The sequence below is a fragment of the Diprion similis genome, chromosome 1 (assembly GCF_021155765.1).
Source record: "Diprion similis isolate iyDipSimi1 chromosome 1, iyDipSimi1.1, whole genome shotgun sequence".
Lineage (NCBI taxonomy): Eukaryota > Metazoa > Arthropoda > Insecta > Hymenoptera > Diprionidae > Diprion > Diprion similis.
The window spans coordinates 15,427,779-15,450,301 of NC_060105.1; the positions used below are offsets into that span (position 1 = coordinate 15,427,779).

Sequence of the window (22,523 nt, forward strand, 5' to 3'; positions counted from 1 at the left end):
TTCCGTTATAGTGACCAATTAAACCAAGCCGGTTTTCCAGGTTTTCCAAGCAGGTTTCATGGGCATTCCAGGTAGAAAACGGTTAAGCTTAGAACACTAAATTTTATCAAATGTCCATTTTTATTAGCGGACCTTGGCGAAAATTTTCTAAGCCAAACTAAGTCAATTGTGTACGATTTCTACGTCATTTGGAACTCTCATAGTTTTGTCATAGAATTTTTCGTCGAATATCGTACTCTTGCGTAATTTTTACTCCTCTGCAATACTATGGTCATAATTTCTGTAAAAATTCATAATTTTTCCTAGATCAGCCTACTTTTTGGTATGACTTCGTACTTTTTCGTAAAAAATCGTACACTTTTATCAGATGCGTAGCCTTTTCCTATACACGTACGTAAAAAACCATACTTTATAGTAAATTAACGTACTGTTTGGTAGGGTTTCTTACTTTATCGTGAAAATCGTAAACTTTTATAAATGCGTACATCCTTTACCTGTTCGCGTACGTAAAAAACCATTCCTTTCCGTGTATTACGCAATTTGCTTCATTTGTATTTGAAACTCGTAGCATTCTAATGAATTATTCTACACAGTTCGACGGAAGCCAAATTCTATTTCGTATGAATTCAAAACTGTAAGCTTTGTACTGTGACGCCCAAAATACATCATGTATTATAACCCATGGAAGCAATCCACGTCCCTCGAGTCAATCATTCCTTGAATTAACTTTAGCCGTCGCAAAGTACGAATATCACATATAAAAGACTGAAACTGGCCATATAATATTCGAAACGAGTAAAACCAAAGAGAATAGAATAATATGTATATACTAAGAAATACACCTATATGAGGCACGCTAAGTCGGCACAGCTAGCAAAAACCTATATCTATAGAACACACGGCGTCCGAGCCTCGCGGGCCGACAAAGAAAGGGAAGCAACCAAAATAGTATATAAGCCGACGCCTCGGACACAGCAAGACACTCTCTTCTTCCAGCTCTCCTTTGGAGAAGCTAATTCGCAAACAAAGGATCAACTGAGGCCGCTCAGTTGATCCAATTATATACATTATGTTCTAACCGTATAACGGCTATTTAAAGTGTTATATTCTTCTATTTCGAAATCTCAGACCATTTCAAACAAGCAAACCTATTTAAATCTATATTATCTTTATTTACTGCACCGCAGCTAGTCAACGACTCATAACGACCATCATTAATTACAATAAACGCATTTAATCAATTTACTCGGTAGCTGGGGCCGATATTAGGCCACACAATTTTCTGTATTATTTCACTATTATTATTTGTCATTATTATTATTTTATTACTCAACACTGTTTGATTCTTTATTTTCTTATTTTTTTTGTATAATGTTATACTTGAAATAGATTGAAAATTCTTATTTTATCTAACATACGCGCAAAGAGAGATACTATCAATCATCCACACCTCCATCCCACCAGCTGCATCTTCTCACTATTGCAGTGAAAGATTCATTGCTGATACACCTACGCGGCTGCGGTCGTGCGCTATTGCAGCGCACCCTGCATTGCTAAGGTACACATCCACTCACACCCCCAGCTGCATCTTCTCACTATTGCAGTGAAAGATTCATTGCTGCTACATACACACGGCTGCGGTCGTGCGCTGTTGCAGCGCATTCTGCATTGCTAGATCATACATCCATCCACGTCACCGGCCGCATCTTCTCACTATTGCAGTGAAAGATTTATTGCTGCTACACCCACACGGCTGCGGTCGCGCGCTATTGCAGCGCACTCTGCATTGCTAAATCATACAGACATCCACATCACCGGCTGCATCTTCTCACTATTGCAGTGAAAGATTCATTGCTGCTACACACACACGGCTGCAATCGTGCGCTATTGCAGCGCACTCTGCATTGCTAAATCACAAATCCATCCACACCACCGGCTGCATCTTCTCACTATTTCAGTGGAAGATTCATTGCTGCTACACATTCACACACACACGGCTGTGGTCGTGCGCTATTGCAGCGCACTCTGCATTGCTAAATCATACAGACATCCACATCACCGGCTGCATCTTCTCACTATTGCAGTGAAAGATTCATTGCTGCTACACACACACGGCTGCAATCGTGCGCTATTGCAGCGCACTCTGCATTGCTAAATCACAAATCCATCCACACCACCGGCTGCATCTTCTCACTATTTCAGTGGAAGATTCATTGCTGCTACACATTCACACACACACGGCTGTGGTCGTGCGCTATTGCAGCGCACTCTGCATTGCTAAATCACACATCCACTCACACCACCGGCTGCATCCTTTTACTATTGCAGTGATAGATTCATTGCTACTACACACGCACACACGGCTGCGGTCGTGCGCTATTGCAGTGCACCCTGCATTGCTCAATCACACATCCATCCACCTCACCGGCTGTGTCTACACACTATTGCAGTGGTAGATTCTTTGCCACTTCATCCACGTAAATCCTCATACTCCTGCGCACAACGTTGCACCTCCGCATCGCGGGACGAGCAGCACTCTTGGGCAGGAACCGCCCACACCAACACTTATCGACCTAACCGCCCCTGAAAAGGGAATAAAGTACGTCCAACGCGCCTGTGACAGCCACAGAAAAACGAGACGTTACAGTACTTTTTTCATAAGACTCATCTATTGAGACAAGATGAGTTCAAAAATTTAAGACAGATGCTCTAAATCCGTCTAGATCGTACTCAGAGATGATTAAATATTTGTACTCTTTCACGAGAAATCATGGACTTCATAAAAAGTTTGATGAAGTTACTTTTCAACAAAATTCTTAGAATACTCCGAAAAAAACATTTATGTTGTCTATCTAATTAGTCTTCATCGAAAATGATAAATTTTCATCATTTTTTTGTGGAAACTGGCAGACTTTTACAGAATTGCATAAGTTTCTACGCAAGAATTTATTTTGTCCGTCATCGGAAATTATAGTTATCTTTCATAAAATATTGCAGATTTTTATGAAATGCTATGCAGTTTGACGACAAAAAAATATGTTTTTGCTCAGTCGGTAATTGCGATTACTTTTCGTAAGAAAGACGTGGAATTCCATAATTTGTCGCAGAAGCTTGTGGTTTTCTACAGAATTCTATGCAAAAAAATTAAATCCATTTCCGATTTGTAATTTTAATGAATTTTTGTAGAAAGTTATAGATTTTCATAAGTCTCTGCCGAAACTCGTACATTTCCATAAAATTCAATGCGGTTCTACAAAGAAAAAACTTCATAATGTTTGGTTCCGATATTAAAACTATCTTTTATAAAAATTCATAGATATTCGTAATTTTTCGTTAATCCTTGTTTACTACGAAGTGTTACGAAAAACGGTCGGCATTAGACTGGCTATGAGCCAGTCCTCGAACTTCCCGTTCTCACACTGCACGTTCCAACTTTATAGAGAAGAAAAGAATAATATCCAATTCGAATTTCGAACTACAAATTCATATTCATAATTAACGCTTTTGAAGCCCTCGGATACCATATTACACGAAAATATAACATTTTTTTCCAATTTGAACTACTGTAATGGATCCACCATTGCAAATTTTGGAAGTCTGACACTGGGTTTATTATCGGTGACCCAAAAAACCTGCACATACCAATTTTTACTAAAATCGGAATATTTTTAGACTTTTTTTTATACCTTATTGGATCGCCATTTTGGATTTCGCAATCTGACTTCAGATTTCTGATCAGTCATCCAACAAACCAACGAGTACCAATTTTCATAAAAATCTAAATGTTTTTAGTTTTCCTCAGCTTATTGATTACACCAAATTTAAATTTCGCAAATTTAGCCATGAACTCGTAATTAGCGACTCAATAAACCTCACGGTACCAATTTTCATTGAAATCTATTCATCCATTCTCAACATATCATTTTCATTCAATTTTTTAAAATTTTGTTAGTTATGCACAAACACGCGCGCGTGCACATTTGAGGTAATTACAATAACTTCCTATTTTCTCTGAAGATAGAAAAACGGGAAGTTGAAAAATTGATTCTACTTCCAATATATAATTTTTACGATTTTTCGTAGGAAGTCGTAGATTTTTTATAAGTTTCCGTAGAAATAGTAGTTTTCTAAGAAAAATGCTACAACCATTTTTTATGATTATTTACGATCTTTGACGCTTACATACGATTTTCTATTTCCTACGATTTTCTACGACCCGCAATTTTTCATAGTTTGACACGAAAATTATATTCACCAGGGGAAGACTAGAAACGTTCATCTTCGGCAAGAAAACGTAACTTATGTGGTAAAAAATCTCTGAGATTTGCGAAAACGACCTTTCATGCATGCCGGTAACAAATGTCGCCAAAATGAGATTTCGGTGTTCTTCGTAATCGAAAACCAGATCAGCTGCCATTTCGTCATTTCACCCAAAGAGAATTAGGTAGAGTGGAAGGTCCCATAAGGCGCCCATGTAAAATTCCGTAGCCAGTTTCGCAGCGCCTCTGGTGAGTCGGGGGAAGAGTTAGTAACCCCCTACTCTCTAATTTAGCAGTAGCGGTAGATTTAAATTCGAATATTGCAATCTTGGATATTTATACGAGTGAAAAAATACAAACACAAATGTAAAATCATAGTAATACGTATATTAATAATCACATTTTATTTCGAAACGTGAGTCCATTTCAATATTTACACTATTTATACTATTTACAGTTTTGGTATTTACAATATTTACAATATTAATCTTTTCTTTTTATTAACCTCTATTTATTCCTATTTTTTTTCGTTCCAAATTTTCTAATTTTTTTATCTCTTTGCTGAGCCTGAGCTGCGGTTTGTATTTTACTTTCTTCTTTCAATTCTCGCCGCAAGAACCTAGCTTCCCAATGACATTTGACTTGTATGAAAAGTAGCATAAAAGCTGCTTTCTGCTACTGCTTTCTGCGCTGTATAAACGTAAAGGAGTGCACGTCTCTATTCGTCTTCGTTCCACCGCCATGGTGGTGTTACTTGCGTGTATTATGCTTGGTATAATTGCCTTGTAATGGTGTTCCCAAGCAAGTATGGTTTTAAATACATTTTCTGCAGCGTGGATGAGCCCATTGGTATCAAGGTGGGCTTAATAGTGGGAACGCTGCTTCGAGTCAGTAAACAGCGTGGATACCGTTTGCATATACACTTAGGATCAAAGTGATCTATGCAAATACGAAACTCTGATCCAGCTTTTTCAACACCAGCGAATGATAGCCATTTTGCACGTCTGTAATGAACACAAAAGAGATTAATGAGACAGTACATACTGCTGTATTGCAAAACAAAGCGCGATCAAGTGAACTGGACTAGGTTACGTTATTCGTCGTTGAATACTTACATTTTCGGATCTCGCGGAATAGGAAAATATGTGTGACGTAGGTGCATACGGGAGCTTTTCTTGCAACCCTGTATCCCACATTCGTGTACCATTTTTGGTAGAGTTAACACGTTTTTACCGGTTTTTATGCAGCACACTGTAATCACCAAAGTTCACACCACACGTTAGTCGAATGGACGCGCTTCACCCAACAACTACGGGTGTTGTGTTCTGTTATGTCCACCGACTCGCTAGATGACGCTCACGGCGGCGGCTACGCGAGCCTTCCACTCTACCTAATCCTCTTTGATTTCACCATCAAATCTCATGGGGCACGGCTCAAAATGTGTATTTCATAACCCCCGAGTGGCACCATACCGGATAGTTCGATCCATTTAGTCCAACTGTGAAATTTTGGCCAATTTTTGTGGGTGGTAACCAATCTGTAAATTTTTTTTCCAAATTTTGAAAAAGTAAAAAGACGCTCCACTTTTTGCCAAAATAAGGCATTAATTGCCCAAGTTTCACTCTGATTGCTTGAGTGGTATAGGAGGTTTGCTTCCGCGCGTTTTCGAGGTGTACAACGCTTTTTTACAAGCACCTTAAGTCCGAGCCGTGACTTCACCCCCCACGTGATCTATATAACGGCCGCCGCCACAACCGTGGTGTTATTCGCTGTGAGCCTCTGGTTGGAGGGTATAGCCGAAACGATCGAAGCGCCATGCACCGCATGCACGTACTCCGCTCTGAGGCAAGCTATTTGAGCAAACGTTTATCCAGCATTGTCAGGGGTGCATAGAACCTTATACAGTATCGACTGTCCGAAAGTGCATTGAGTCTTCCACTTCTCGACGTGCTGAGCCACATGTATTTCCATTTAGTTGGGGACCTAAGTCAACCGTATTTCCATTTAGTTGGCGGCCTGAGCCATCCATATTTCCATGTTATCTCAGCGTTTTGAACCAATCGCACTTCCGCTTTCTCGATACATTAAGCCACCCGTGGTCCGGCTATTTCTCGGGGTATAAAATCACCCGTTATTCTCGGTCCGCAAGTCATATGGCATCGGTAGCCATATTGGTAAGGGCGGGTTCTCACCATTTGATAAACCGAAGCCCACTATTTCCCCTTTGCTCACTTCGGACGCATGAGTGGCCGTATTGAGGCAAACGTACTCAGCATACGCATTGAGTATACCCGGACCGAAGGCATTACGAACCACGGTCTGTCATTTGTAATATATTACTACTATTCTGCCAAGCAAAAGGCTCCATTGAGTTCATCCGTTAGCTACGATCTTGTACTACATTCCACATTCAAGAGAAAACAGGAGTCATACAGTGAACGTCCCACTGAACCTACTAGCCCGAGTTGCAATAACGAACCCAGGTCAATTCCTGAGCGTCAGGAATGTCAGCAGCTCGGGATCGAAGAATGATTAGAATAAATCTTGACTCACCGAAATGTTGCGTAAAAAAACGGGTCGTCTGTAAAGTCAGTTTACGGACGATAATTTTACGTGATAACGTCATAAGAAAACATTGATAAAAAATTGCATACTTTTATGAATTGAATTGAATTGTTATCACTGAATTATCATTATTTTGTATATTTGTATTGGGGTCTTAATTTTGCTAACTTCAGGTGTCTTAATATTTTTTGACTTAATTGCTAACTTCACTCTATCAATATCTTTAGATTATTATGAAATGTGTGAGGTTAAACATTAATTTTTAATCTTACATTAACAGCTACGCACGTTAATTTTTAATCTTACACTAACAGCTACGCACGATCATTTTTTTTCGTGCCTTGCTCTCGCTTGCACGCTCGGCTCAGGCGGAACGTTCCGTGGGAACGTTACTATGAGTCATGCTTATTCGTGAGTGCAGCCGGCGTTCATCGATTTATAAGACGTTATCACGTCAAAAATGGAAATTTCTGGATTCGTTGTAAAACGCTGATATTGTTATTGTTAACACAGCGATTGAAACAGCAAAAGATTGTGAGTCTGTGATTATCATCGGTGAAAACGTTGATCTGTTTGTGCTGTTAGCGGGGTGGGCTTCAAAGATTACAAACATCTACTGTGACTTTTCATGGATGGTAAACGCTAGGGAAACGAACCCAAAACTGACGTGGTCTAGTGAGATTGCTATCAGCCATAGCCTGTTTATGCTATATTCTGTTCGAATTCGAGAATAGCTTGCATAAAATTTGATGGCTGGAAGCGTTTTGTCGAACGGAAAAAAGCACAATGAATAATTGATGTCTGGTTTGACTTGCAATCAATTTATCATGAATCGCGTCATTCGTAAGATGTTTTTTCTCGAATCGTTGGAACAAGCAAATGATTACTAATTACAATAAATGTGTAATAAGTATCTTCGCACAAAATTATGCTACATTAGTAATTTGTGGTACACGCAGTTGTGATTAAACAACGAATAATGAATATTAAATTATGGAAATGACGGATTACTAACAAATTGTTTATTCAAAAACGATAGTAAAAAATTGCTATATATCTATGTTCTTACAAACTACAATGACCTGTGGGTCTCGCCCGAGCTGGAAGACCAGTCTCATCTCGGAAGTAACGATGTAAACACCGCTCCGAAATAAACGATTGCGAATGGAATAACGCTGGGTCCCGTCTTAGTTCATACATAACAGAAATCCAAGAAAATTCGTTTTTGGACGATTGTGTTGGCCATTTTCAAACATCAGTTCATCGATAAGCCTCGTTGATACACTTAAGCCGCAGCGAAGCAACTTTCGCGGGTAAATATCTCCATGAAAATTAGACAAGTCCCTGGATAAGCCTTAACCCCAGAAAGCTGCTTTGCTGTAGCTTTGATGTGTTGACGAAATTCATCGAGGAACTGATGTTTGAAAATGGCCAACACACTCGGCCAAAAATGAATTCTCTTGGATTTTTTACTGTTATTTTGAAATAAATAATTTGTTAGTAATCCATAATTGCAATCCGAAGAGTTTGCTCATATAACTATTCATTATTTGTTGTAAAATCACAACTGCGTCTAACACAAAGTACTAACTGTTACGGGCTCAGCACCTCTTCATACTTATTACTCATCCTTCGTCCCTCCTATCTATAAACCTCTCCATTTCACTAGACTATACCATCTCCCATATATCCTGTTCACACCTGACTATCTCCTCTCGTTCCCAGAACCCTGACCATGCACCCTGCTTTCTGCACTGATTCTTTCTTCGCTGTGCTACTCGAGCACTTTTGATCCACCATCCAAACAAAACACTGCACTCCGAATCAAAACGCTCTTAATAAAGATAAACGTATACAGAATCGTCAACCCTCATTATTCACCTCCCCGGTTACTGCAAAGTGTGAAAGCGGAGTCGGACCAAACCAACATATTCCTACCGCTCGGGAATAAACGGCTCTCGAGTCGTTACAGTGACACACTCGAATTTCGAAATTTCGAATTTTTATATGAGTATTGAATAAGTTGAAAAAATGTTCAAATTGTTGACTGTATAAAACACACGTATTTCCCATTTCAAACTTTTACTGTGGGGGGGGGGGGGGGGGGGGGTCACGTTGAAATTAAAATATCGAACTAAAATTTGGCATGAATTTCTACTCATTTCTTTGAAATCGATTGAGCACCGTTTTTAAAAGAAATGACAACGTACCCTAAACAAGGACCACCCTAGTGCACACATCATCACACAAAAATTATACCCAAAACTGAAGTCGCAGCTAGTTGTAGCTAATTTTTTGAGAAATGTCTAAGCAACAATTTCCATTTGGTTTAAGATCGGGATCGACAGGGGTGTTTACTTATTGCTTTTTCTGACACGAATTTTCATAACATAACCAAGAAAAATACCACTACTTTTATTAATAACTCACTATTTCATACATTGTTAAGAATAATTTTGAGCAACACATTTAAATTCCCCTTATTTTCTGGAGAAGAATCCATTTTGTAGTATCAAAATCCGTTCACTTTTCGCGATTCTACACGTATCTCAACTTTGTCTTATTTTCGACGCGCGACGTGTAAACGATGCGCTTTCTATTCGTAATCAGCGACCCCGAAAACCCCCAATTACAGACTTTCACTTAAATTGAATACGTTTTTGACTTTTGCCTGGTTTTTTGGGATTTGGGACCACTGGGCGATAACAAGTTTTACGATACGACTGGTAAGATTAACTCAGGGGCTTGGGTTAGGAGCAAGTAATATAATGTACTCGCGGTATACAAAGAATTAGTTTATTTCACCTACAAACATTATCTAACTTGGCAGTAAATAATAGAAATACCAATGATTAGCATAAATAACACTTGAAATTAAACTAAAAATATTGCTCAAAGGATCTGCTTGAGATTGACATATCTTTGGCCAGATGACAGAACATGATAAATGACCAGAAAAGAATACAGAAAGTCATCAACTTTAATACACTTGTATGATGAAGTTTACCGAATGATTTATCAACATTAACAGATTGACTGATTTACTTAAAAGTATTTAAAAAAAACAGTATTTTAACCGTCGAGACATTGTTAATAGCCAGTGTTACGTGGGGGCAAGACGTGTACTGAGCGGTGGTGGTTGATGATTATAAATAATCAAGATTGCTCCCACGTAACGACAATGAATAAAATTAAAATCTAAAAAAGACCTACCTTTCGATAAGCCGGTAATGTCAGTAGGGGGTTTACGTCCACGTACCTTGCAACTTGACAGACGAAAGACGTGACTTCTTGGGACAGACGGTCCAAGAGCTCGCGTTTGCAACTTTGTGTATTAATACGCGCGTTAATTAGCCACTGAGGCCACTGTGTTCTGCTAGAACGCGACCTGGATAATCCAATGGGTCTCAGTCTCGTTATTTACATAGCTAAAATGTTGACAAGAGATATCTTAATTTAATTTTCAAACATACATTCTGTGAACTAATTACTCTATTTTGATTTGGTACATCTGATGTAAGCGGTTTGTTCTATTTATTGATAAAAAAATACATCTTAATAAAAGAGAGATTTTTAGGTTGAGCTAATTGGTACTAGTTCAGCGTTTCTTCGCTCAGTTCTGGGTACCAGGTAATCCGATGCTTTCTTAAACCTGATACTGGGGACTGTATGTGACGTTTCCTAGGAGGGGCGGAAATATTTCCTCAGTGAATATGAAATTCAGCGCTATTTATTGCACTCTCTAACATTGAAAGAAATTCTTGAGCACTGTTGATTGAACTAAAGGCATATTATTTAGTTAAAATTAATTTTGAAAAGGTTTTGAAAGTGCTGTAACGTACAATTTCTGGCTCGAGTGAAAGTAGGCTTTGCACAAAACTATGTTACAGCACAAAGAAAACACAAGCCAAAATACGTTTCTCTACTTACTCTCAAATGCCGCTTCGTATTTTGATAAGTTCCACTCTTCAAAAAATCTGTTTACTTCTTTGTCTGGTTTGCAGGTCTCTTTGAAGTCAGAAATCTCGTAAGGATAAAAATGATATTAAATATGAAAACTATTCAATAATAAATTTCGAATTTATCAATGGATAGGCTGGAAATGCCTGATATCCGGAGATACAGCGAACCGGGAAGGACATTTCCTTTTCCGGGAGATTCCTTCAATTGTATGCTCTTGCGAGGAGCGGTTCTCAAATATCACGTTACAATATACATTGCGACCCGTCAATCGATGCTCGCCTACTGGGGATCGTGTCAGCAGCAAGGATGAGGACAAATGAGGCTTTCGATACGTTATCAAGTTAAAGAAATTATTAAAATCGGGTAATCCGGCTAAAAAGTATTACTTCTCCGAAATAACCAAAAGGAATTTTGTTGGGCGCCAGGTACAATGTACCACGATAACCTGAAAGAGAAAGAAGGTAAAAGGAAAAAGGGAACTCGGTAGCTCAGTATTTGGCGGAGGGGAGTGGCCGGAAAGTCAACGGACAACACACTTTTCTACGATAAAAATTGCCCAAAATTAGGGTAACGAAATGTTAGTTTATTATTAACGACGGAAGTAGGTCTCGAAATGACCTAAATCGTACACAGTCCTCAGGGAAGGATGGTAACAAACAAAGGTTAATTCAACCGACTCGATACAAGAAACAGAAATAATAATGTAACTAAAATAAAACAATCTTCAATGAGCAAAATACAAATGAACTTAAACTCGATACAATGCGAGAATAATAACGCTAACTAAAATCGAAAAACTACCTTCAATAAATGAGATACCAGAAATCTTAACAAAATAAGGTACGGAATAAACGGAACGTGAAAAATAAGGAAGGGAAGTAAAATGCGGCAACGAAACAACAGGAACGATAAGACCAGGGTTGGCAACCTCGAGCGATCAGATTATAATCGCACCAGGACCGTCAAATTATAGGGCATTCAAAAAAATTATCGTATTTTTTTTCAATAAAATCTATTGAGAAATAATTCATAAGGTAAACGATTATTATTTTGAGATCAAACAATTCTGCTTTTTTTTAATTTTACAACAAATAAGATTATTACAACAATATAATTCACATTTTCAGACATTTGAACGGAATAATAATTTATAAACTCTTTCATTTTTTAACAAGACTTACACAACTTTTTGCTTAAACTTATAGATTTTTTGGTACGGTGACGTCATCGGTGTCAGATTCGCTTTCTATTTCAGCAGTGACTGTTTTTTGCAAGCTCTCATTGTTGTTATTGCGTTTTTCACCGGCCTTAGGATATAATGAATTTTTATTCATTCTGGCGTATTCTCCCGGAAGTGGCTCGAACGTCGTGCAATTGTTAACTCGTTGTCGCGTTAAAAGTATGCCGTTCAACGACGAAGTTACCAGTTTATTTCTGGTCTTGGTTTTCGCCAAATTCACAGCGCTGAAGATTCTTTCGCATTCAGTATTTGAATGCGGAAGCGAGATAACGTTTAGGGCGAATTTGGCTAAATTTTTGAATTTTGAATTGTTTTTTATTCTATGAAGCGCACTGTAAAGGTGGCAAAATGTAACCAAACAGAAAAACCGCCTCTATATATTACATAGAACGGTAAAGGAGTGCCGAAAAGAAAATAGAATTTGTTCATTTTATTATCAAGATATAGTAAACTTCATGCATACATACCTTGAACGTATCGGTTCGGTCGACACTTTGCAATGCCGATTGCCGGGTACCAGATACGAAGTGTGAAGTGTGAACAAAAAACCGTTGAAACTACTACTACATTTAAGTTTCAAGGCGTCGGTACTGAAGAGAGCATAGAGTGAGGGTTGGGAACATGATTTACGGACGAGAGTTGCGGTAATCGTAGGCGCGATGGTAACTAGTAACTGCCAAATTCGCTAGAGGCTAGAGTGCAGACCAATCACGCGCGCGCTCTTCTCTCTCTATTTCTCGTTCTCTAAAAGATAAAATAGAAGGAACTTTCTTCGTAACAAGACTGCTGTCGTACTTTTCATCTTTTTTTAAAATAATAGCAGCTATCAACGAAATTATCGTAGATTTGCAAGTTATAGTACGAGCGCTATGTGACATAGTACACATAGTCAAATTATGTGACATTTACTATCATTATGTTACGGTTGCCAACCCTGGATAAGATAAAAAAAGGAACGTTATAAAGATAGTTCTAGAACAGGAAAAAGGCAGCGAAGATCAAACACGTCTGATTCGCACGATACGAGATGCAGAAGTAAGACGTTCGAGGACTCTTCCGCGCAGCGTCGTTGTCGCAGTGGCGTTGCCTGCCGAACTTCTTAAGCGGGACGTTAGTTGGCAGCACCTCCTGGGCATGATTTCTGGCAGGCCTCACAGTACACGCAGCTTTCGCCGTGCCTAACCCCTTCAGAATGCGTGGGCGGCACTTGCAGCGGTACTGAGCCGATAGAGGGCTCTTTAATGCTCCCGCAGTTGTCCGCAATCATCATGTTATGGCCGTGGACATCCCTCATGACTGACCTGGCCGATTTCGACTTCATCGGCCCAGGGCGACAAAACAGCTGAGTGGGCATGTCGTTCTGACGAGCAGATTCGCTCGCATTTCTCGGCTCCGTAGACGATGTTGCTGGCGGCAGCCTCGTAGCTCTCGGGAACGTGTGCGGGGGAGGCACGGGTACTAACTGCGAGGCGTTGAGCCACCTGCCAGGGTGGTTTCATCCTTGTAGATGTATCCTCGGAGTCGGAATGTCGGTAGCTGCTCTTTTCCCCTCCTCTCTCTCCGCCTTTATCGCTCAGGATAGCTCGGGATAGGTGGGAAGAAAGGAAACAAAATCGAAAGAAATTAGTAATAGTACTTAAAATTACATAAGTGACCATATCGACTGCCAATAATCCTTGCTGCCTTTTCACGATAACGGGGATATCAGAGGTCATATAACGCGGTGCAAATCGCCGTGTTACAACATATAAGTGCGTAAATGAAGTAAGCAATTTTTGATGGCAAAATTAACGGATGACAGCAAGAATCGAATCCGGGACTAGCGGAAGCTAATGCGTGGACTTATGCCCAGTCGACAACTGGACGTCCCCGCCGTTGTCACCTTAATCCTTCTCATCTAGATGTTATTGCAATGTGTATTGATATTATTGTATTTATATTTGATCGAGTTTACTCGCACTCATACTCGTTAGCCAAAGTCGCATACACGTATAAGTTTGAATGAGACTGTTTAACGAGTATGAGTGCGAAATGTCGATCAACCATAAATACTATATATAAGTGCTCCTAAATATGGGTAAGTCCGAAATTATTTTTCGAGGAAATAATTTTTGTTAAGTATTCTTCCCGAAATCGATAAATCTTCATGTAACGAAGGTTTTTCGTCGTTCAGAAAACAAACGCAAAAATGGCGGTAGCGACCTTATACTATTTATATATGTGATGAATAGAAATATGTTTTGGTGCTCAAAGGGTGTATCCACCAAACAAAAGGCCTTCCTTTATTTATTTTTTTCGGCTCTTCGTGTAGGTATACTTTTTAAGTAGTTTGGTAGCGAGTGCAGCAAAAAAAAATTTGACGCCCTTTTACCAGTAAATTCGCATTTTTGGCACATACGTTCTTATACCATTAGTTACGCGATATATATTTCAAACAAAGAAAATCGGGTTCACACGTCATCCTCTCGCGGAGGGTTGATCCGTACTGCCTATGACATAGGAAAGAACAAAAAGCCTCGTGACGCGTCAAAGAAAAAGCAGTTCGATTTGTCAGTCGAAGAAGGAGCCATGATTCCGTTTTAGAATACGAAAATTTAAACTCTTAAATGAATAATGCGATTTCCTCTAGCCAAGGCACTCCTTTTTCAAAGATACAACTTCCATAATTATTGTGGTTTCATAAGTATTCTGAGGGCCTCTCGAAGCAGACTTTCCGCATTACATGAGTTAATTTGTGCTAACTGTGGTGAATCGGACGTTGTGACGGTAATGCTATATGAGAAAAGTTTACTGCAAGGGACTCGCATTGTACCATTTATGAATGAGAAAACGCATTCTCGTAGGTAACAAATAAGCAAGGGGCAATCTTTTAAATTTTTTTTCATACCATAATGATTTTTAGAACGGTTATTTATGACAGCAAGATTGTTCAATTGGTTTATATTGTTGTAATCGTGGATATTTCAATGCAGCGCAGAATCCAAGGGTGTGACAATATTGAACGAGGTGGGTCTTGACCCAGGAATCGATCACCTATTGGCAATGGAATGTATCGATGATGTTCGCCAAGCTGGGGGAAAAATTGAATCGTTTGTTTCATGGTGTGGAGGACTGCCTGCTCCAGAATATTCATCCAATCCATTGAGATATAAATTCAGTTGGTCACCACGTGGTGCATTACTCAACACTCTATCACCAGCAAAATATCTTCACCAAGGACAGGTGAACTTTATTACATCTATGTTCTTATCTGTACATTCGTAGGTACTTAATGTGTAATTAGTAGAATTCTTAATTGAAAGGACAACGAAACGGCAAGTACTCTTCAAATTTTTGTGGTTAATATCAACATTCGTGGTTCTTATCTGTACATACGTATGTACTCGATGTGCCATTAGTAAAATCCTTAAGTACAACGAAAAACCAAATACTCGTCAAATTTTTGTTGTTAATATCAGATTTCGTTGTTAAGCTGCGACTATTTCGTTATTCGGAGTTTTTTTTAGTTATCTTGTTTCCAGAAACTTCAAGCAAGTTATGCCTCGGAGAGATTTTCTAAACAAATCTTCCAAGAATAGTACTGTCATTTAAATGGGCAAGATCACAGACAGTTAGCAGGGAAAGAGTTTCTAGTTATTATTTTCTAAGGTCCATCATTATTCTTAACTACCAGATTTGACAAATAATTCCATTTTAGTGCAAATAAAATTTTCAAGTACACCGTGGATCTCTTTTGAAGCGTGCCGCAAGCGACGCAGCGCACTAGCGCCAACGCATGCTCAACTTTTACGTGAGCCGACCGCGGCGGGTTAATGTGATGTGTTGCGTGTGTGACGTGCGGAGAGGTTAGAATTAATTTCGAGACGCAATCAACGCAAAGAGATCGTGGGTGTTTTACGATATGTGATTAACGATCAGGTTCGAACATCTAGTTGACATAATTGAACCAACAACAATTATTACACTAACTGGTAATTGTTATTGTGGAATGATTAAATTTTGTGGAGTGTAATGTAATAAAACAGAACGTCAGACAAATGAGAACAGCACGTGAATGAAATGATGTTTAATGAAATAAATTCTATTATAAGTAAATTTAAACAATCGAGCCACCCCTCTGATTATTGAATCAATTCAGCATTGAATATTGAAATTTGAAAAATATACGTGATAATTGAAAATTTTTACAAGAGTGGAACAAACGTAATCAACTCATTGTCATCGGAATGTTTATTTGTGCCCCAGTTGAACGCCGCAGGGATTGATCAATTAAATTTAAGTCATAAACAGTTTCAAATTCATTCGAGAAAGCAGATCAACGAAAAAAGTAATTCTACAGCATAAAGTGACGTCATCAAATCCTTCCAATGTTCCTGGCCTAGCCTAGAAGCATGCTAAGTTACATAGTTCCATTTTCCGTAGGTTCCATAATTGGTTGTCATCGAATAACTGCGAAGCAATAAATTAAATAAGTACTGTACAGCACGAGACGACGTGATCGAAAAGACATCGGGTATTGTTTGAGATATTACAGTAAAAGCCTATCATAAAAAAAAAAAAAAAAGTTTCTCTTGTTAGGATACACAGTAGTACGAAGCTAGTGGATGTAGTCCCGTTGCACCGGATGGCGAAGGTTGACCTGCCCTGGCTGAGCGTCGAGTAGAAAATTAGGAGTTTTTGTACTAACTGAAAAACAAAGTCGAAACAGTCATTGAATTGCAATGATAAAGTCAGAAAAATACTCGTGAATCAATGTTTCAGAGGGCCAAATTAACATTCACCATAATTAAACAATTTTCGTCTCTTATTATTATTAACTCGTAGGTATAAACGGTCATCAAATATGATTTATCAGTTAAGCTGACGTTTCGGTCGAAACATTGCCGACCATCTTCAGAGTCTAGAAATTTTGTGACAAAATTTATACATAGAAAACATAACCTAAGAAGATGTGGTATTTCAATAGTGTAATTAAATTATTATTAGACATAGGTGTGAGAATAAGCAGAGTATTAAAATTGGATGTTATGTGCGTTGGGGTTTTTCCATGACGAATGTTTCGGATAGTAGAAGAAAATGCACATAAATAAAACCATGCTTTGAGGGGACCAACAGTTAAACTGATAAATCATTATTCAAGACCGTTTATACCCATAAGTTTTTAATATATAAAAATTCTCCACGGTCAAGAAACAAAATTTCATACTATCTCATATTAGTGTAAAAGTTCCTTGGACTTCTACAGCTGACAAAGAAATTCTATGTGGAAGAACTCAATCGACAGCCAGCCAGAAAAAATTGAACAACTTCAAAATTGGCCCAGTTGAAATGTTTTAAATAAGAATCGACAGATACATAAAAATTTTCAAAATAAGAACCCAGTTATTTAAGAGACCGATGGAACGACAACTCTGTCAGAATGTAATGTGAGTAATAGTTGATTCGTATTTAAAACGTTACTGATTGAGCTATTTCTTAACTCATTTGGTTTTTTACTAATTGCTTGGTTTCTACTCCATAGGTTCTCGGACGTATCTAATCTTGGTATTATCTACAGGTTGCCATGTATCTCCTCCAGATTCGGAACTACTAATCGATTATTTTGTTACATTGGCACGAAATACCTCCGGTTATTTCAAAAAAATTTGGGGTAAGCTACTGGCTTTGAATTGCACTTTTCCACTTTTTGAATTGGTCGGCCAGCTGTAGAAATCATAGTAAACTTTACACTAATGTGAGAGAGACAAATTTCAATTATGGTAAGTATTAATTTGAACTTTTGAAATATTATTTCACGAGTGTTTTTCGAATTCATTATCGCAATTCAATGACAAATTCGAGTTTGTTCTTAAGTTAATGCACAAACTCTCGATTTTCTAGTCGACGCTCAGCCAAAATAGGTCAACTTCTGCCATCTAGTTCTACGGGACTACAACCAACAGCTTCGGACTGCTGTGTATTCTAACGACAATGTCTCTTCAGAACTGATTTTTTGAAATGGTAAACTTTTGCTGTAATCTTTAGAACATGGCCGATGTCTTTTCGAATACATCACCTCGCGTTGTGCAATACGTATTCAATTTATTGCTGGGCAGTTATTCGTCGACATCCAATTATAGAAGCTTCGGCAAATGGAACCATGTTTCTTCACATGCTATCAAGCTGGGACAAGCACATTGAAAAGATCTCACGACCGACTACGCTTTATGCTGTAAAATTACATTTTGTGTTAATCTGTTTTCTGGAATAAATTTGAAACTGACTGTAATTTGAATTTATTTGATAAATTCCGGCATTCTACTCAGTGGCACATATGACCATTCCGATCACAATGACTTTATTGCGTTTGTTTGACTTTTGGGAAAATTTCTGATTTGAACGTATCAAACTTCGAAATGTATGTAGGTTCAGTATTCGACTTCAGCAAATTTTATCATTCAATCCTAAATTGATTCAATAATAATCAAATTATTGACTCAATTGTGGTTAAACGAATTCCTAACTGTACTGTGACGAATTTACTTGTACTAATTAGTATATTATGTACCAAGGGCGTAAAGCGGGCTTTTTAAACTGAGTGTGGAGATTGCAGTACGAGTCAAAGGTGAGCTAGCACTAGCCCAAGACGAGTACTGCAACCACGCGAGGTTCAAAAGCTCGCTCAGCCCTTGGTGCACACCATTTTTTTTTTTTTTTTGTAACGCATGTATGGATTTTTACGGTTTTTGGTATATTAAATGAAGCTGATGTGATCGTTTTCTGATACGGCAACCACGTACTTATTATATTATTTGAAAGAATTTCGCTTATTAGAAAGAAAAAGGGTGGGTAGATATTTTTTTACCAGTTTTATACCGAAAGCAAACATTCTTTATGGCAATTATTGATCATTTTTTTGAGAATATCGAAAAATATTATAGCGGGCGGTTTTAGTTTTGTTTGCACGGGTAAGCGGGTAAAAAAAAAACTGAAAACGGCGGCTTAAGCGGGCAGAAAAAATTGGAAACACCCGCTACTCGAGTAGTGGCAAAAATATTGAAAAAACGCCCGCTGTTCGGCATAGCATGCGTTACAAAATAGTAGTTTTCGTATCTAGAGCGCGAAACACGGTTTATACCCCGAGTGCTCGGCATGATCGCACGAGGGTGCAAATCATTACGCTTGTTATGCGAAAAATTTTTTTTGTTACAAAAATTACGAAAAAAGGCTGTACGACGAAGGTCCCGTATCGGAGCGTGGAAACGGTCCTGGGGCGAAGCTCCGCCAAAGAACAATAATGCTTAATTGTTGAAAAAACATATTCATTCATATTCATTAAAAGTAATGACATAAATGAAAAATTGAATTGAATCAACCTTCAACAATATATTATTGATTTTTTAATTTTCAACCTGAAAATTAAAATATAAATTGTCAATCATGACTCCCGAAGCTTGGCCTGTATTTTATTCCGAATTTGATTGAGCATTGTTTTTTTTATCAAACAAGTAACTCCAAAACACGATCGCTGCGCCACCTCTCAACAATAAACTAAACTGACAATTCTCAGAATCAACCTAACCTGTACTATGCGTACGAAAGACAAGAATTCGGAGAACTAGATCCTTTTTTATTTTAAACATACGAGTTTGGAAAACGGGATCTTATACCGGCATAACTGACCGTAATATCCCATTTTACACTTATTTACGGCGAAAAATTCATTTCATAAGGCATTGTTTCAGTTACATGCTGTTTTGATTCACCTGATCTTCTGTTCCATTACAGTAAACTCTGTACAGAATGTATTCATTCCGCAATAACAATTACTAGTTATTATAATAATTGTTGATAGTTTAACTATCTTAACTACATTTTCGAACCCAATCGGTAATCACGTATCGTGAAATATCCACGATCTCTTTGTGTTGTTGCGTCCCAAAATTAATTCTAACCTCTCCGCGCGTCACCACACGTCACCAGCATTATTGCCAAGTTGGCAGCATTTGCTCACCACGTTCGGTTCACGTAAAAATTACGTATGTCATGGTGCAAGTGTATCGCGTTGCTTGGAACGCCACGCTTCAAGACAGATTCACCGTATGTTTACTGTGAAGAGTCACCATAGTACGCGGATTGGATTCTTGTAATAATCTCGTGGTGTAATTGATATTGAACTTGCATTCAACTGTGTACATGCAGAGCGATCCTCTTCGTAGCTTAATCTTTGCAAAGTAAAGCATGAATAAATGATCAACAGGTAGTGGAAATCTCCGGAGGAGGAGACCTTATGTCGTCTGTGCAAAGTCTGAATTTCCTTCCTGGTTTTTCTCTAGAGGGTTTCCCTAATCGCGATAGTACTGTATACAAGGAACTTTATGGAATTAATAACGCGACAACGATCTTACGGGGTACGCTACGTTTCAAAGGATATTCAGACACCATACAAGGAATGCAGCTGCTCGGACTAATAGATCCAAATCCACATCCGATTTTACACCCCAATGGACCAGATATTACTTGGGTAAGTAATGCTGCAGTCATATCTTACGGAAAACTTATTACCGTCGAAGATTGACGTACTTATATGAATTATTACTTGTTTTGATTGTAATAGCGTACACTGATTTGCAATCTACTGGGCTTGTCAAACGACAACATTTTCTATGAAAATTTGAAAACTAAACTCGCTGATAGAGTTGGTTCGGAGGATCGTATGCAGGCAATAGAGGATTTGGGACTTTTGAAAGAAGATTTAGTTCTCAAATTGAATACTCCACTGGATACACTCTGCAATTATTTATCGAAAAAACTTCGGTTAGAAGAGAATGAGCGGGATTTGATTATTCTTCGACACGACGTAGGGATTATATGGCCAGACAACAAGAGAGAAGAGAAAGGCATAAGTCTAGTGGCTTATGGAAATCCGAAAGGACATTCTGCGATGGCTTCTGCTGTTGGGTATCTAGCTGGAATAGCAACGAAAATGATCATAGATGGTAATGAAAATAGTTGACAATCTATTATAATTCCTCAACTCTCCACCGGATGACCAAGTGCTAAAAATAAGTGATAAACGAATATTGGAATAGGTGTAGTTATCAAGTTACTTATAGAAAACATCTCGCCAACAAGTAATTGGTACTTTCTTACTTTTTTCCATGAATATTCTTTATGCGTGTTTGCAATCACTTTAATACGAAATCCAATATTGCGTAGGTATAATTTGGTATGGATTAAATCAAAAAAAAAAAAAACTTTATTATGTCACGAAAATTTTAATTATTTTTTGTCAATCTCTATTAAAAATACTATTTGCATTTTCACATTTTGGTAAAGTCATTGGGTGGTGTAACGTGGCACATAAAGATTTTAGATACCATGTGCAAGAAATAGTGATCTTTTTAGTATCTACTTCATTATTGGAAGTCAGAATTGTCTAGGAATGCAATAATTTAATGCTATTGGAAAAGTAACGAACTTGCAGCAACGACTTACCTATAACCCCCCTTTATTCATTCATCCAACTTGTATGGACTTTGAGGGCATACAAAAGAGTTCTGCATTTATTTACTTGTCACACCTGTATTTTTGACATTACAGGAGAAATACAGCAAAGAGGAGTCATTCTTCCATTTACACCAGACATCTATCGCCCTATGCTCAACAGGCTGAGAGCTGAGGGCTTGGGGTCTTTTGAAACATCGAAATGGTTGTAAAGATTTGTGATAGGGTGTTCTTCAGTCAATTTCTAATTAAGGAGGAAGTCCCGTTTGGACACCACAAGATAGGATACTAGTGTTATTGGATACCCAGAAAATCTAAAACTGAATTGGACACGAGATTGATTGGATACAGATTGAACGGACGCAGCTTGATTAGATACCAAGACTCATTTGACCCAGCCCGATTGGACACCAGCGATTTTGCTTTTGGACATAGCTCGATAAGATATCAGTGAAATCAGTTACCAAACATTGGATAAACTCCGACAGATCAATCACACAGATCAAATAAACAAGTATTCGAGCACTTGATCGAAACGAAAATTTGTCAGATGCGTAAAAGTAATACCAAAGTCTGATTTTTAGACAGATTCCGGAAAACGGAGGCTTCAGAGTACACATATCTATACAATAGTACTGTAACGTGGTATTTTAGAACGGCCCGTTACAAGGCCGAAAAGCTAAAGGAAACTATCGTAACACGCGTCCCTGGCGGGGTACTCCAAGAAAACTCGATACGATAAACGCAACAAATACTAGTTACTAATATTTTCTTTGTAAATTCTGTAATTCCGCACCTCGGCGCCAGCTAACTAGGTACCAGGAGGACCACAATCCCGATCATCGAGGGATCAACACCCTCCGTTAATTCACCGAGGGATCAACAGCTACCGAAAACTATCGTTTCCAGCTACCGACGAACTCAACTACCGTTTTGTAATGATGAACCTCCCGCGATTTTGTTCGCCAGTCTTCTCAGATGCCGTAAGGATGACGTACAGGGCAGACCGC

General features: G+C 38.4%; 1 protein-coding gene across 1 annotated transcript in view; it reads left to right on the forward strand.

The window, feature by feature from the left end:
• Positions 1-21,827, forward strand: part of LOC124405981 (alpha-aminoadipic semialdehyde synthase, mitochondrial) — a 145,807-nt gene extending 123,980 nt beyond the window's left edge. Inside the window, exons 8-11 of the mRNA XM_046881266.1 lie at positions 15,000-15,249; positions 20,267-20,530; positions 20,624-21,005; positions 21,610-21,827. Of these exons, the coding sequence (XP_046737222.1) occupies positions 15,000-15,249; positions 20,267-20,530; positions 20,624-21,005; positions 21,610-21,725 (1,012 nt within the window). The 3' untranslated portion in view covers positions 21,726-21,827. The remainder of the gene's footprint in view (positions 1-14,999; positions 15,250-20,266; positions 20,531-20,623; positions 21,006-21,609) is intronic.
• The last annotated feature ends 696 nt before the right edge of the window (positions 21,828-22,523 follow it).